Source organism: Limulus polyphemus, unplaced genomic scaffold (assembly GCF_000517525.1).
Source record: "Limulus polyphemus unplaced genomic scaffold, Limulus_polyphemus-2.1.2 Scaffold8026, whole genome shotgun sequence".
NCBI classification, from domain to species: domain Eukaryota; kingdom Metazoa; phylum Arthropoda; class Merostomata; order Xiphosura; family Limulidae; genus Limulus; species Limulus polyphemus.
Genome location: NW_013673636.1, coordinates 6,674 through 20,125, shown reverse-complemented (window position 1 = coordinate 20,125; position 13,452 = coordinate 6,674). Strand labels below are relative to the sequence as shown.

The 13,452-nt window shown below is 31.5% G+C and overlaps 1 protein-coding gene across 1 annotated transcript in view; it reads left to right on the top strand.

The window, feature by feature from the left end:
• The window catches only part of LOC111083053 (probable methyltransferase TARBP1), a gene marked incomplete at its 3' end in the record, with an annotated part of 30,597 nt that overhangs the window by 12,543 nt on the left and 4,602 nt on the right, over positions 1–13,452 (top strand). Inside the window, exons 5-9 of the mRNA XM_022379275.1 lie at positions 3,298–3,485; positions 5,929–6,121; positions 9,667–9,837; positions 11,518–11,678; positions 12,456–12,527. Coding sequence (XP_022234983.1) covers positions 3,298–3,485; positions 5,929–6,121; positions 9,667–9,837; positions 11,518–11,678; positions 12,456–12,527 — 785 coding nt within the window. The remainder of the gene's footprint in view (positions 1–3,297; positions 3,486–5,928; positions 6,122–9,666; positions 9,838–11,517; positions 11,679–12,455; positions 12,528–13,452) is intronic.

Here is a 13,452-nt window from a genome sequence, read left to right as displayed (position 1 = left end):
TTATATGCAGTACTTGTGGATATTATTATCACTGTTCACCAGGCCTACTTTCAGGTTAAAAAGGAGTATATGCAGTATCTGTGGATATTATCATCACTGTTCACCAGGCCTACTTTCAGGTTGAATAGCAGTATATGCAGTACTTGTGGATATTATTATCACTGTTCACCAGGCCTACTTTCAGGTTAAAAAGGAGTATATGCAGTATCTGTGGATATTATCACTTTTCACTAGGCCTACTTTCAGGTTGAATAGCATTATATGCAGTATCTGTGGATATTATCACTGTTCACCAGGCCTACTTTCAGGGTAAAAAGGAGTATATGCAGTATCTGTGGATATTATCACTGTTCACTAGGCCTACTTTCAGGTTGAATAGCATTATATGCAGTACTTGTGGATATTATTATCTCTGTTCACCAGGCCTACTTTCAGGGTAAAAAGGAGTATATGCAGTATCTGTGGATATTATCACTGTTCACTAGGCCTACTTTCAGGTTGAATAGCATTATATGCAGTACTTGTGGATATTATTATCTCTGTTCACCAGGCCTACTTTCAGGGTAAAAAGGAGTATATGCAGTACCTGTGAATATTATCAATGCTCTCTGAAGACAGGGAAAGTTTTCATTCTTTCTTCTCTGCCTTCAGAGGGCATTGATATTTGTAATCAGTTACTAAACTCTTTATTAGAAGAAACCTAAATAGTATATTTAGTTGCAAATGGGTTTTCATTTGTTGTTTGCAAAACACAACTCATAATAAGAGTAGCATGTTTGATATGTCCATATATAACTGTGTACTGTATAAATATACACTTCACTAATTCATTAATAAGAAACTGTACAGTATACAAGCTTGTCTTTTGTATGCTTTTTCACCAGATAGTTATTACATACATTTTGCTAAGAGATATTTACAAGATGTGTGTTAAAATGCATTCTACGCAATTATAATACTAACAGTGAATAGTATAGTTTCCCTTTTATTTTTTAGAATTGTTGTATTTATGTATTTGTTTCCTGTACTGTTCGATTAGAAAATACTGTAAAATTATTTCAAATATTAAATCATCACTTCGAAGTTCTGCCTGTGGATATTATTGTTACTGTTCACTAGGCCTACTTTCAGGTTGGATAACGGTATATGCAGTACTTGTCGATATTATTATCACATGTTCAAACTCCTGTTATGCATGAGTGGCTCGTTTGCGGGTTTTCACCACTGCAGCAGGGATGTCACACAAAAATACACAAGTTCTTAAAGAAGAAGTTTGTTTGAAAATTCAGTGAAGCTGAAATGATAAAAATAGACAATGTAAATCTTTTTACAAAAATAAAGTCAATACCAAATCAACAAGTTAATCTAATTAGGTGCAGTTTTTTTAACGAGTACTACTGGAGCTTGAGAAAAGAATTGAAATTTTTATAGCATTTTATATGAGAGCTAATATTGTTGAAGAATGATTTATAAATAAAAGTTTATTCTGATCATAGGAGATTTTAAAGGAAATCAGATGGTTAAAATTTTGCATTCTGGAAGAATTTTTGAACCTCAAAAACTTTGAAATTTTAATGACATATAGTGACCAAAAAGGTGTATAAGTTAATCAGTGAATGTAAGTCCTTTTTGACTTTTTTTAGTCAATTAGAAACAGTTATTAATTTTTATTTATACCAAGCATTTTACTGCAAAATATGTGTTAATGCAAACATAATTTCTCCAGTGCATGTCTTGCATTATACATAAAGCTCAAGAAAAATTGTAATAATTTTCATATCTTTTTGGTTTCTTATTATGTATTCTTAAATAATGTTTTGCACACACTTGAAAGATAATTTGCTGGCCCAAAGCTGAACAAAATTGATGTCAAAAAATGACTAGAAGATTGTTAAAAAAGATAGCTAATTTCAATTAGTTGATTATTTTTTTGGCATTAATCAATTTAAGTGACGTTTTGATTAATTGATTGTTTTATGTGACAGTGATCGATGTAATTGCAACTCACAGGTAATCAATTTATGTGCACAGCACTGGTAAACACAAGATTTTTTCAACACTTCTTTCAATTCAGGATTCCATTTAATTTTTGAATGAAAAGTGGATTGTTAAATCCCACGCAGGTATATAAGTAGATCTGCAATACAAGCACTTTAATTTTTGCCACCAAGATCCACTTGTTGATGGCTTATTTTATGGAGAAGTCCAACAATTATCAATTACAACTCTTATCGTCCAAATGAAGTAATCACAAGCTCCGAGATCCAAATAGACGGCAAGTTTGGATTTGCAGAAAAACGAAAGCATGCATATATTTGTTTGTGTTTGGGCTGTATTTTAATGGATACTCTATGAAGAAGTTAACAACTATTTTACAGTAGTGTTTAACCCTACATGTAAGCTTTGATGCATTGCATCAACTCCCATTTTATGTGAAGCTATACATCTCTCTTAGTTCCTTTCGTTCCTAGTGGAACATAGGGCTACAACAACACTTCGCCTACGGAAGTGTTGTTACAGTTTCGGTAGCAGATTGATATCGAGGTGGAGTTGCTAGCCCCACGCCCAAGTGGGGATGTTTGGTGCGACAAGGACGCGAACCCGCGACCCTCGGATTGCGAGTCGAGTGACTTATCCACCGGGCCATGCCGGGCCGAAGCTATACATAGCAATGTTTAATATAATGTCAAATTTATTAATTGTATCTTCAAGACTTCTGACAAGCATTTAGTAAACATTACAAATATGTTGTACACAAAAAATCAAAATTTTTTGGTAGAGTATTTTTACCAAAGATTTGTATGTGAATTTATTGTGGTAGTGTGAATCAGACCAGGGATATTTTGAACTGCTGAATCTAATTGTGACATAACTAAGATGGAAACAATTAATTTTTCAGCCCTAAATTATATCTTAGCTGTAATTTCAATATGGTTGCTAACATTTTGATGAACCTATTTTTTATTTCACTTTATTTTTTCTTAATTTATTTTGCCTTGATTAGGTCAATGCATCTTGAAATGAGAGCTTGTATGTTTAGTCATGATTTATTTATTTAGGTTTTGCAACAGTTTGAAAACAAGTTAATATTATATTTTCATCTATAAAATATTGTAAGGCAAACTATTTCATCTTTGTTTTTTTGGAGGAGGCAGTTTACAAAATCATGCTTTTGTCATTGAAAAGCCTTTGAATAAAAATTCAAATTTGTATACGAGTCCTTTAAAGGAGTATTTCTGTCTGTTTTAAGTTGATCCTGATCTGTGATTTTTGTTTTTTTTGTCTTTTGAAAAACAGGAAACATGCGAGTCTCTTAGATTGATGTGTGCTTGGAGGTCACTACATCTGGTTTGGAAAATCATCAAAGACATAGCTGGCTATGAAGAGCTAATAGCCGATTTTAGAAATAAGATTTCCAACATAATGTGTATGTGTATAAACAGTGGAGCAATGGAATTCTCAGTTGTTAGAAACCTTCCTAGTAGGTAATTAATTTCTCTCCATTTTAGTTATAAAGTTGAGGAACAACCCTTAAGTCAGGTGACTGGCGTTATTTTTAAAGAGGAACAATAGTTTCAGGTAAATCATGAGTGTAGTAATTTAAATAAGCATTAAACCTACATAAAGTTCAAAAACTTCTGTTGAGGTCAGAATTTACAGATGCTGTTGTATGCTGTGTGACTTCAGTAAGTGATAGTTTACAATGTGATTTACTGTCACGTGAACACTGCTGTGTGACTTCAGTAAGTGATAAGTTTACAATGTGATGTACTGACACGTGAACACTGTTATACTTATCACTTACTGAAGTCACACAGCAGTGTTCAGGTGTCAGTAAATCACATTGTAAGACTTAGCACTTACTGAAGTCCCACACAATGTGATTTACTGACACGTGAACACTGCTGTGTGACTTCAGTAAGTGATAAGTTTAATGTGATGTACTGACACGTGAACACTGCTGTGTGACTTCAGTAAGTGATAAGTTTACAATGTGATTTACTGACACTTGAACACTGCTGTGTGACTTCAGTAAGTGATAAGTTTACAATGTGATTTACTGACACGTGAACACTGCTGTGTGACTTCAGTAAGTGATAAGTTTACAATGTGATTTACTGACACGTGAACACTGCTGTGTGACTTCAGTAAGTGATAAGTTTAATGTGATACATTTGTGTATTTCAAATGTAGTTTTACAAGATGCAAAACAGAATTTTCTTAGTTTATGAACTAGTTTATCTGACAAAGTGAGCTATCTTTACTAATAAGTAACAGTGTCATATGATAAAAACTTAAAATTTAATTTCTTTAAAAACATTATTGGTGCTAATAGCGAATTATTTTTTGAAACACTCGTTAAAAGACTTGATTAGACTGAGAAGGATTAAGGTGATTGCTTAGAAAATTGTAATATTTAGTTGATATAATAAATTATTTTATTTTACTTAAATATAATATTTTTTGGTCTGAAGGAAGTAGTATCATGTGTTTTGGTAAAGTCAAAACTAAATGGATTACAAAACATACATACATTTTTAATAGAAACGTCAAACTTGTTAGATTTATACCTATACTGTATTGGTAAACTTCTTCTGTTTCTGTTTCCTGATATTAATGGTTGACAATATTCAGCTGTAGATTAAGTGCTAATATCATGTAGATCAACCGATTATTAGCTAAATGTCTGTGACAACCCTGTGATATTAAACTTGTGTGTTTATACGATAAAGAAATATTTACTCGGGTTGTTTTGATTCCTATTTTTCTGCTATGCACTTAAGTTTGCTTGTTTCGCTGTCATTTTGTGCTGTGTTTGCTTCTTATTGCCCATTAAACCATCATAATTTGAGGAATCTTTCAAAAGTATTTATTAGGGTCATTTGAATAAGTTTTGTGTGTTGGAATATGTGAAGGAGAAGGTTTTGATTGGTTGTTCAGTGCTTTATTTGTGTTGGAACATGTGAAGGTGAAGGTTTTGATTGGTTGTTCAGTGCTTTTAGTTGTGTTGAAACATGTGAAGGAGAAGGTTTTGATTGGTTGTTCAACTTTTAGTTGTGTTGGAACATGTGAAGGAGAAAGTTTTGATTAGTTGTTCAACTTTTAGTTGTGTTGGAACATGTGAAGGTGAAGGTTTTGATTGGTTGTTCAATGCTTTATTTGTGTTGGAACACCCTTCTCCTTCACATCTTCCAACACAACTAAAAGCACTGAACAACCAATCAAAACCTTCTCCTTCACATCTTCCAATACAACTAAAAGCACTGAACAACCAATCAAAACCTTCTCCTTCACAACTAAAAGTTGAACAACCAATCAAAACCTTCTCCTTCACATGTTCCAACACAACTAAAAGTTGAACAACCAATCAAAACCTTCTCCTTCACATCTTCCAACACAACTAAAAGCATTGAACAACCAATCAAAAATGTTGGAACATATGAAGGAGAAGGTTTTGATTGGTTGTTCAACTTTTAGTTGTGTTGGAACGTGTGAAGGAGAAGGTTTTGATTGGTTGTTCAACTTTTAGTTGTGTTGGAACATGTGAAGGAGAAGGTTTTGATTGGTTGTTCAACTTTTAGTTGTGTTGGAACATGTGAAGTAGAAGGTTTTGATTGGTTGTTCAGTGCTTTTAGTCTTGCTGTATAGAGAAGTGAAAATACTGGTATTATTGTTATAACTTTGTGAATGTTAACAAGAAATGATGTTTCTGATAAATGAATAACATTGTTTTAAGTACAATGAATACTTTTACAATAGTTAAATTAATCAAATTCTAGCAGGTAAACCACTTTATTTAATTTTGAATGTTAATCGAATGACCTGTTTCCTATATTGTAAACTTGCTTTGTAAAGTTAATTTAGGACTGAGCTTGAATGTGTTTAAATTTTCTGACTTCACAAGCTGTTTGTTGTTTCTTGTTGTAGGTATTCACAAGAGTCAGCTAGTAATCTGAGGTATATTTGTGTCTCGGATATGTGGGAGTGTGTATGTTTCCATCTTGAAGCTCATACCAGTGTGATTCCTAGTGTCTTTTATTTAGCTGTGGATTTTTTGGAGACTGGATATGGTGCAGCTATTCCTACAGTCATTCAATGTTTAAAGTACCTCGTTAAGCAGGTAATTCCTTCATCATGTGTTACCTATCCTACAGTCATTCAATGTTTAAAGTACCTCGTTAAGCAGGTAATTCCTTCATCATGTGTTACCTATCCTACAGTCATTCAATGTTTAAAGTACCTCGTTAAGCAGGTAATTCCTTCATCATGTGTTACCTATCCTACAGTCATTCAATGTTTAAAGTACCTCGTTAAGCAGGTAATTCCTTCGTCATGTGTTACCTATCCTACAGTCATTCAATGTTTAAAGTACCTCGTTAAGCAGGTAATTCCTTCATCATGTGTTACCTATCCTACAGTCATTCAATGTTTAAAGTACCTCGTTAAACAGGTAATTCCTTCATCATGTGTTACCTATCATGTTTTATGATTTTGAAATGTAGCTAAATGGAATTTTTAGACTGTCTATTTTATCATGTAATTATAAGTAACTAAATATTAGTAATTTGTTATAAGTTTAACTTGGTATAAGTATTTTGCTTTTTCTGTGTAACAATATTTGAAACAGTAAAGGTTGAAGATGGCTTGAATGGGTAATGAAGAAAACTAATACAAGTTTAACATTGTAACAAATGTACAATGTTTTGTACCTGAGGATGATAAAAACCTTGTTAATATGTTAAACTTATAATAAAATTTTCTTCATTACCTATTCAAGCCATCTTCGACCTTTACTATCCTCAATATTTATTCCTTTCCCAATAATTCCATAAGCCTAAAATATTTTAATTACCTAAATTGGGTATAAACATTCAATACTATTTTACTGGTTGTTCAATACTGGCTTCTTTTGAAAAATTAGGAAAGTCCTTTTCACTCGTAGCACAGTCTGGTTTTTGGTGCTACTGAAACCTTCATTAGATAATTGAACTATATTTAAACTCACTTTTTATCTTGCATCATTTTATTTTTAGCTGATATTTCTTATTTTGAAAGCAAATAGATGATCATGTATCTAAATTCAAAACCTGTAATTTTTCCCAAACTCAAGGGCAGCCATTGAACTCAAACTTGAAATAATGTTAGTTATAATCAAACATGGCTTGTGGAGCTTTTACTTTATTGTTGCCTTTTGCATTTTTGGAACATAATATTTCAAATCACCCTCTTATCAAGTGAGCTTGATAACTTTTCTGAGGATGCACATAGCAGTTGACACTTTGTTTATGTTTTAACCTCATGAACTTGATAGGTCATTAGGTTTCTCTCACTCAGACTCAGAGAATGTATTGCTTGTTTTCCAAGTTATTCTTTCTTTAACAGTGAATCTACCACATTGCATTTTTTATTTACAGCATCATTTTTGTTAGCAGATAGAACTTATCTACTACTTTCAGTATTTGTAATTTGTCTATTTTTAAAAAATCCCATGTTTTTGTGTGACTTCAAATTTCCATTGACTTGAACTGTATAACCAGTCTGGATTTCAGTAATGGTGAAAAATGACATCTTTGTTTTTCTCATGTCTTTAGAACATGCCACAACATTATCTGTGGATTCAGTGATTTGCATTCATGTCCAGTCTCAAACATTAAGGCTGTATTCAAACAAACTTTGATTCTTGAAGACTGTTCAGTCATCCCAATCTTTCTGAGTATCGATCTATGTCAGTTTCAATCAAAATCCTGCCCTGACAAGCCTGTGGACAAAAGGGGCAAAAATAAATATTGACTTTCATTTTACTGTATTTCATGAGAAGCAATTATTTTCATTATCAGACTCATAGTAAAACAGTTTCATATCTTTCATTAGTCATCACCTAGCCATTTTGGCTAACTAATAATATCATGGATGCTTCTAAGAAAGAATGGTGCTCATACTTCCCCTGTACTTCTTGTCAGGTGTTCTCTCAGCTTTGGACAAAGTTTCTTCATCTTGCTACTTCAAAAGATTGTTGTTGTGGTTGAGTGGAGACTTGCTTCTAGTTCTTGCTATTTCTAAAGATTGTTGGTGTGGTTGAGTGGAGATATGCATATTGATCTTGCTATTTCTAAAGATTGTTGGTGTGGTTGAGTGGAGATTTGCTTCTAGATCTTGCTATTTCTAAAGATGTTTGGTGTGTATGAGTGGGGATTTGCTTTTAGATCTTGCTATTTCTAAAGATTGTTGGTGTGGTTGAGTGGGGATTTGCTTCTAGATCTTGCTATATTAGCAAGATCTAGAAGCAAATCTCCACTCAACCACACCAACAATCTTTAGCCACTCAACCACACCAACAATCTTTAGAAATAGCAAGATCTAGAAGCAAATCCCCACTCAACCACACCAACAATTTTTAGAAAAGATTTGCTTCTAGATCTTGCTATTTCTAAAGATTGTTGCTGTGGTTGAGTGGAGTTCTGCTTCTTGATTTGTCAGCTGGTAATTTTGTACAGTTAAAATCTTCGAATCTGTGGTAGCACCTTGATAATTCTGTTTACAGGTTCATTCAAAATATTTTTTATAAATTTTTTATTTTCTGTAGGTTTGCAAGCATTACTTTATCTTGATTTAGAACATTCTGTTATGTGGTTTAAATCACAGTGTGAGTCTTTTTTGTTGTTTTAATTCATCAGTTGACTCCCATTTAAAAGTTTGTGTTAGATCCGTCATGAAGATTTTATGTTCTCAGAGAAGCACTTTACTTCTCAGGGATTTCTGTGGCTGTTTATCTCCATTTGAATGAGCCAATCAGACAAATTCCCATAGCTGTTCCCCTGTAATATTGCTCCTATTACATTTTAAAGTTTATCTTGTATGAAACAACTTGTTCCTGAAAGTTTGTATGTGTCCATTATTTGGAAACCTGTGTCTTCTTGCTCAAAAGGTTTGTTTTATGTGTTTCATTTTGTTTCAAAATCTAGTCTGCGTACATTTCCTTCTTTGGAAATTTATATGCAGTGGTTTAGAAAATATTCTTTCTGTTACTGACAAAGAGAAGCAGGTAGATTTTTGTGATAGTTCTCTTGAGGTTTGTCGAGTACCTGTTTTGGTATCTTCTATTCCATTCTTTGTCAGTAGATAACCAAAAGTAACTTTGTTTCATAACTTTGTCTTTACTCACTTCAAAATGGGTTGTCCATTTTTTTTATTGAGATAAGGTTGTTTTATTAGTTCTTTACATTTTTGTTTCAATTTCCTTATTTTATTCATTGATTAAGGGACTAATTTTCAATTCTTCATGGATGACTGAGCCATTCGCACCAGGCTGAAGTTGGATTTTGTCACAGTATTACTTAATTTTAATTATCTAGACGGTGTCGGAGATTGTTAAACTTTAATTAGTTTACACAAAATGTTTTGTTTATCTTGGTGATTACTATTTCTAATTCTATTCAGATATCACGTTTCTTATTGAAAGTTGGTTTTTATTGCTCTGTCTGTTGAGGGGCTTGTTTATTTGTAATTTGAAAGTTTTTAAATAAGTGAAATATAAAATTTTTTCCTCAGAAATGTTTAATATTTAAGATAAAATACTTCAGTTTTTTTAAAGATATTAAAAATATTTATTGGAAATATCTGACAGTTGCACAGAAACTTGATAATATGTGTTTTTGAAATATACAGTTTGTACATTCGGAGAAGGCTTTGGTTATTCAGTGCATAAAAAGTAGTTGGAAAGCATGTTTGGAACTGAGGAAGAGTGATTTGTTTTTACCATCAGTAAAAGCGTTTGTAAATATGACCTATCAACCAGATATACTACAGTGTCCAACACTAGCTTCGAGATTGGAAGAGGTAAGGAATAGCATTGAAACTTTGCAACAAAACACTGGCTCTGATCAATTGTGTGTAAAAATAAATAAAATATTAAAGTGTATGATTATAAAGGGAAGATGGAATACTTTTAACCTAATTAAAATCCTTATATGGAACCATTAGATACATTTCATAAACAATAATAAAAATGGTTATTTCCTATTGTTTCATATTTAGTGTTTTTACTTAATAATTAAGCTTGTTTTCTGACAGGGATCTTACATCCACCATGTTCCACTATAATTTCCTTTTGATTATTTTGAAAACAATATGTTCACTAATATTTGTGGAATGCTATAGCATGTAACTGTGAATACTAGATGTAAGCGTGAGCACTTGGTGTCAAGTGTAAGTGTGGGAACCCCATATCATGTGCAAACATGAGCACTTGGTGTCAGGCTTTCAAGGAGTCTCAACGTGTAGCACCTGGCAAAGGATCACGTATTCAAGTGATCTTGCTCCCATGCAATAATCACAGTGGCAAGAATAGAGAAGTATAATATGAAACAGTTGAATGACAGTGTATATCGAAACATGATCTGAAATTTGATGTATACAAACTTTGTGACAAAAACACTGTTGTAAATATATATACCTGACTGTACAATCTCCTACTTCAAAATTTATAGTTTTTATTTAATCTAGGCAAGATTTGCATGATCTTTAATTTTTATATTTTGTATTTGTTTGTCCCAGCTGGCTTCTCTGTATTACACGTTGTAATATGGTGGACATAGTGTGATTTAAATACTGATGTACAATCGTTTTCTTCTTGAAAGATCCTAACGGACTGAATAAAGAATGTGGTGTGAAGAATATTATAAGCCTAATACTAATACAATTAATTGTAACCATGCTTCACTAGCTTGGGAAAAGTGTTCACACCATGATTTAATTTAGTATGCTAAAGTGCTCTCAAGTTCTATCCTAATGACAGTGATGTACATATTATCTTTTTGCCACTGCCTTTGGATAGACCTCTATTAATGTTTTAATTTACTCAATGTCACAAACATTTTTTTCACTTGCAAAACAAAACCATCCGTTTTTATTGTTCACTTCTCTCTGCTTAACGTGAGAATAAAACGTTATTTACAACAGGATATGATGTCCTATATTACTCTGACTTGCGAATGAGTTCTTTAAGTTCGAGTATGCTAATGCAATGCATGATTCATAATTTGGTGAATTTTTTGTTTATTTTCTTGCAAGTATTTTTGATGTTTTGGAAGAAACGACAGTTTTAACTCCTACTTAAGTTTGCAAGATTAAGTTTATTAAATTAAAACAGCAGAAAACAGATTTTTGCTAAGCCTATCGACATGATTTGAAACTGTACAAACCTACTAATTCAGGTTGACACATTCCTCCCATGTTTATATTACAACAATAGGCAGCTATTAAATCACTGATGGCTATTATTGAGATCTTGTTGAAAGTTTTAATTAACTATTTTAAATCTTGGTAAAGTTTATAGTGATACATCTTGTATAATAGTTCATATGACTTGAATTAAAAAAAAATATTTTGAGTTTAAAATTTTAACGTTTGTAATGCAGGTAGTGCAATAAAGATCAAATATAAATGTTTTTTCATTTAGATTTTTAATAACAAAAATTAAAATGTCCAAGTTACATTAGTTAAGTTTTTCTGTTACAGTTTTCAGATGAAATTTTCTCTTTGGGTGAAAATTCTACAGGAATATTCAGTATACTTGTCAGCCACTGCTGCCAATTGTGGACAAACCACATATCAATAGCCAATGTAAACATTTTATGCAAGGCATTAACATTTGGACCGGTACACAGAAGAGATCAAAGGTAAATTCTTATGTATGTTTACTCTGAATTGACAGTTTTATAAGTCCTAATGAATTTTTGCTAAATGATATCTGGAATAACTTCCAATATTTCTGGTTTGTTTGTAAATAATCAACCTTACATAAGTCAGGTTACCATTAGTGACTATAATTTTTACATTGGTAACCAGAAAATCCTGTAAAAAAATGTTGCCATATTTTCCTTTAAAACAAAATGTTGTTATCTATCTCTAGAGTGGCTGTTACGTTCATTAGATGTAAAAATAAAGTATGTACGGCTGTAAGATGTAAAAATAAAGTATGTACGGTTGTAAGATGTAAAAATAAAGTATGTATGGCTGTAAGATGTAAAAATAAAGTATGTGCAGTTGTAAGATGTAAAAATAAAGTATGTACGGATGTAAGATGTAAAAATAAAGTATGTACGGATGTAAGATGTAAAAATAAAGTATGTACGGCTGTAAGATGTAAAAATAAAGTATGTGCGGTTGTAAGATGTAAAAATAAAGTATGTACGGCTGAAGTGAATATATCATGATTTTGTACATTTTAATAAATTATTTTGTAAATACAACTTGTCTGATAATAACAATTGTTTGTGGTTAAGTCTAGATGAATAAATTGTTAGTATGAACAAATAAATTAGCAACTTGAATGTTATTAGTGACATGCTAGTTCAAAGATAAGTTTTTGCAGTTGTCCTGAAATTTGTTTATGTGGACAAAAAATATGAGTGTGGAGAAATACGTTTCTGGTGATTTTTGTTTTTTTGTTTCAGAATTATAAATGAAAACATTAACTTCATATTTAGTGAAGGTGAAGGTCTGTCAGTCAATCAGTTGACGGAAAGGTTTGTCTGATATTAGTTTAGATTTCTTTTCCCAATATAACATAAATTCAGATTTCTAATAAATATAGTTGAATATATATATAAATGATAATTATTTTCTTTAATAGATAGTTTTGTTGTTTTAATATCTACTTATTTTTTAATTTCATCAGGGAAAAAAAAGAAAATCTGTAAATATAAGTTTATGTAACCGAGTTGTTTTCTAAGGTTTAACACGTAGAAAAGTGTCAATTTATAAACATTTTGAGCAGCAGGAATTATGTAATGTCATTAATGAATTTGACTTAGTGATTCAACTAATGTGAATTAATGCATTAAATTCTTGACATCTTTCATCCAAGAAATAGTTAAATATTAATACAAAAAAAGTCCTAACTACAATCATTTTCGTGATACAGGCTTAAAGAAGTGTTGAACTGACCATAACTGATTTTCTGTGTTGTTTGACATATTTTTTATGTATTTTTTAGTTGTTAGATTGCATGCACATGGCACTCGATTTTCATTTGTTTTTTTTACAAATAAAGATAAAGACAAATTTGTTTTCAATTCTAAAAAAAAAGTTGAATATAACCCTGTTTTTTTTAAATTTAGCTATCTATAAGTTACTAAACTTATAACCAGCCACAATAAACATGAAAAGTAAGTTTTAACTTAAATAAGAAAACAATGAAACAGTAATTGTGATGCATATTTGATGTGATTGTCAGTTAATATATCAATATATTGATGATTTAATTAGTATTAATAATCCAGTAATAAGTAATTATATTGGTAACATTTATCGTGCAGTTCTACAAATCAAGAACACCTCCATATGAAATATGGAAGCACGATATTTAGATTTAGATATTAAAATAATTTCACATATCAATTATATGGACTTCTCTCACTACGTAGTTATGTTTCAATAAATGCTATATGG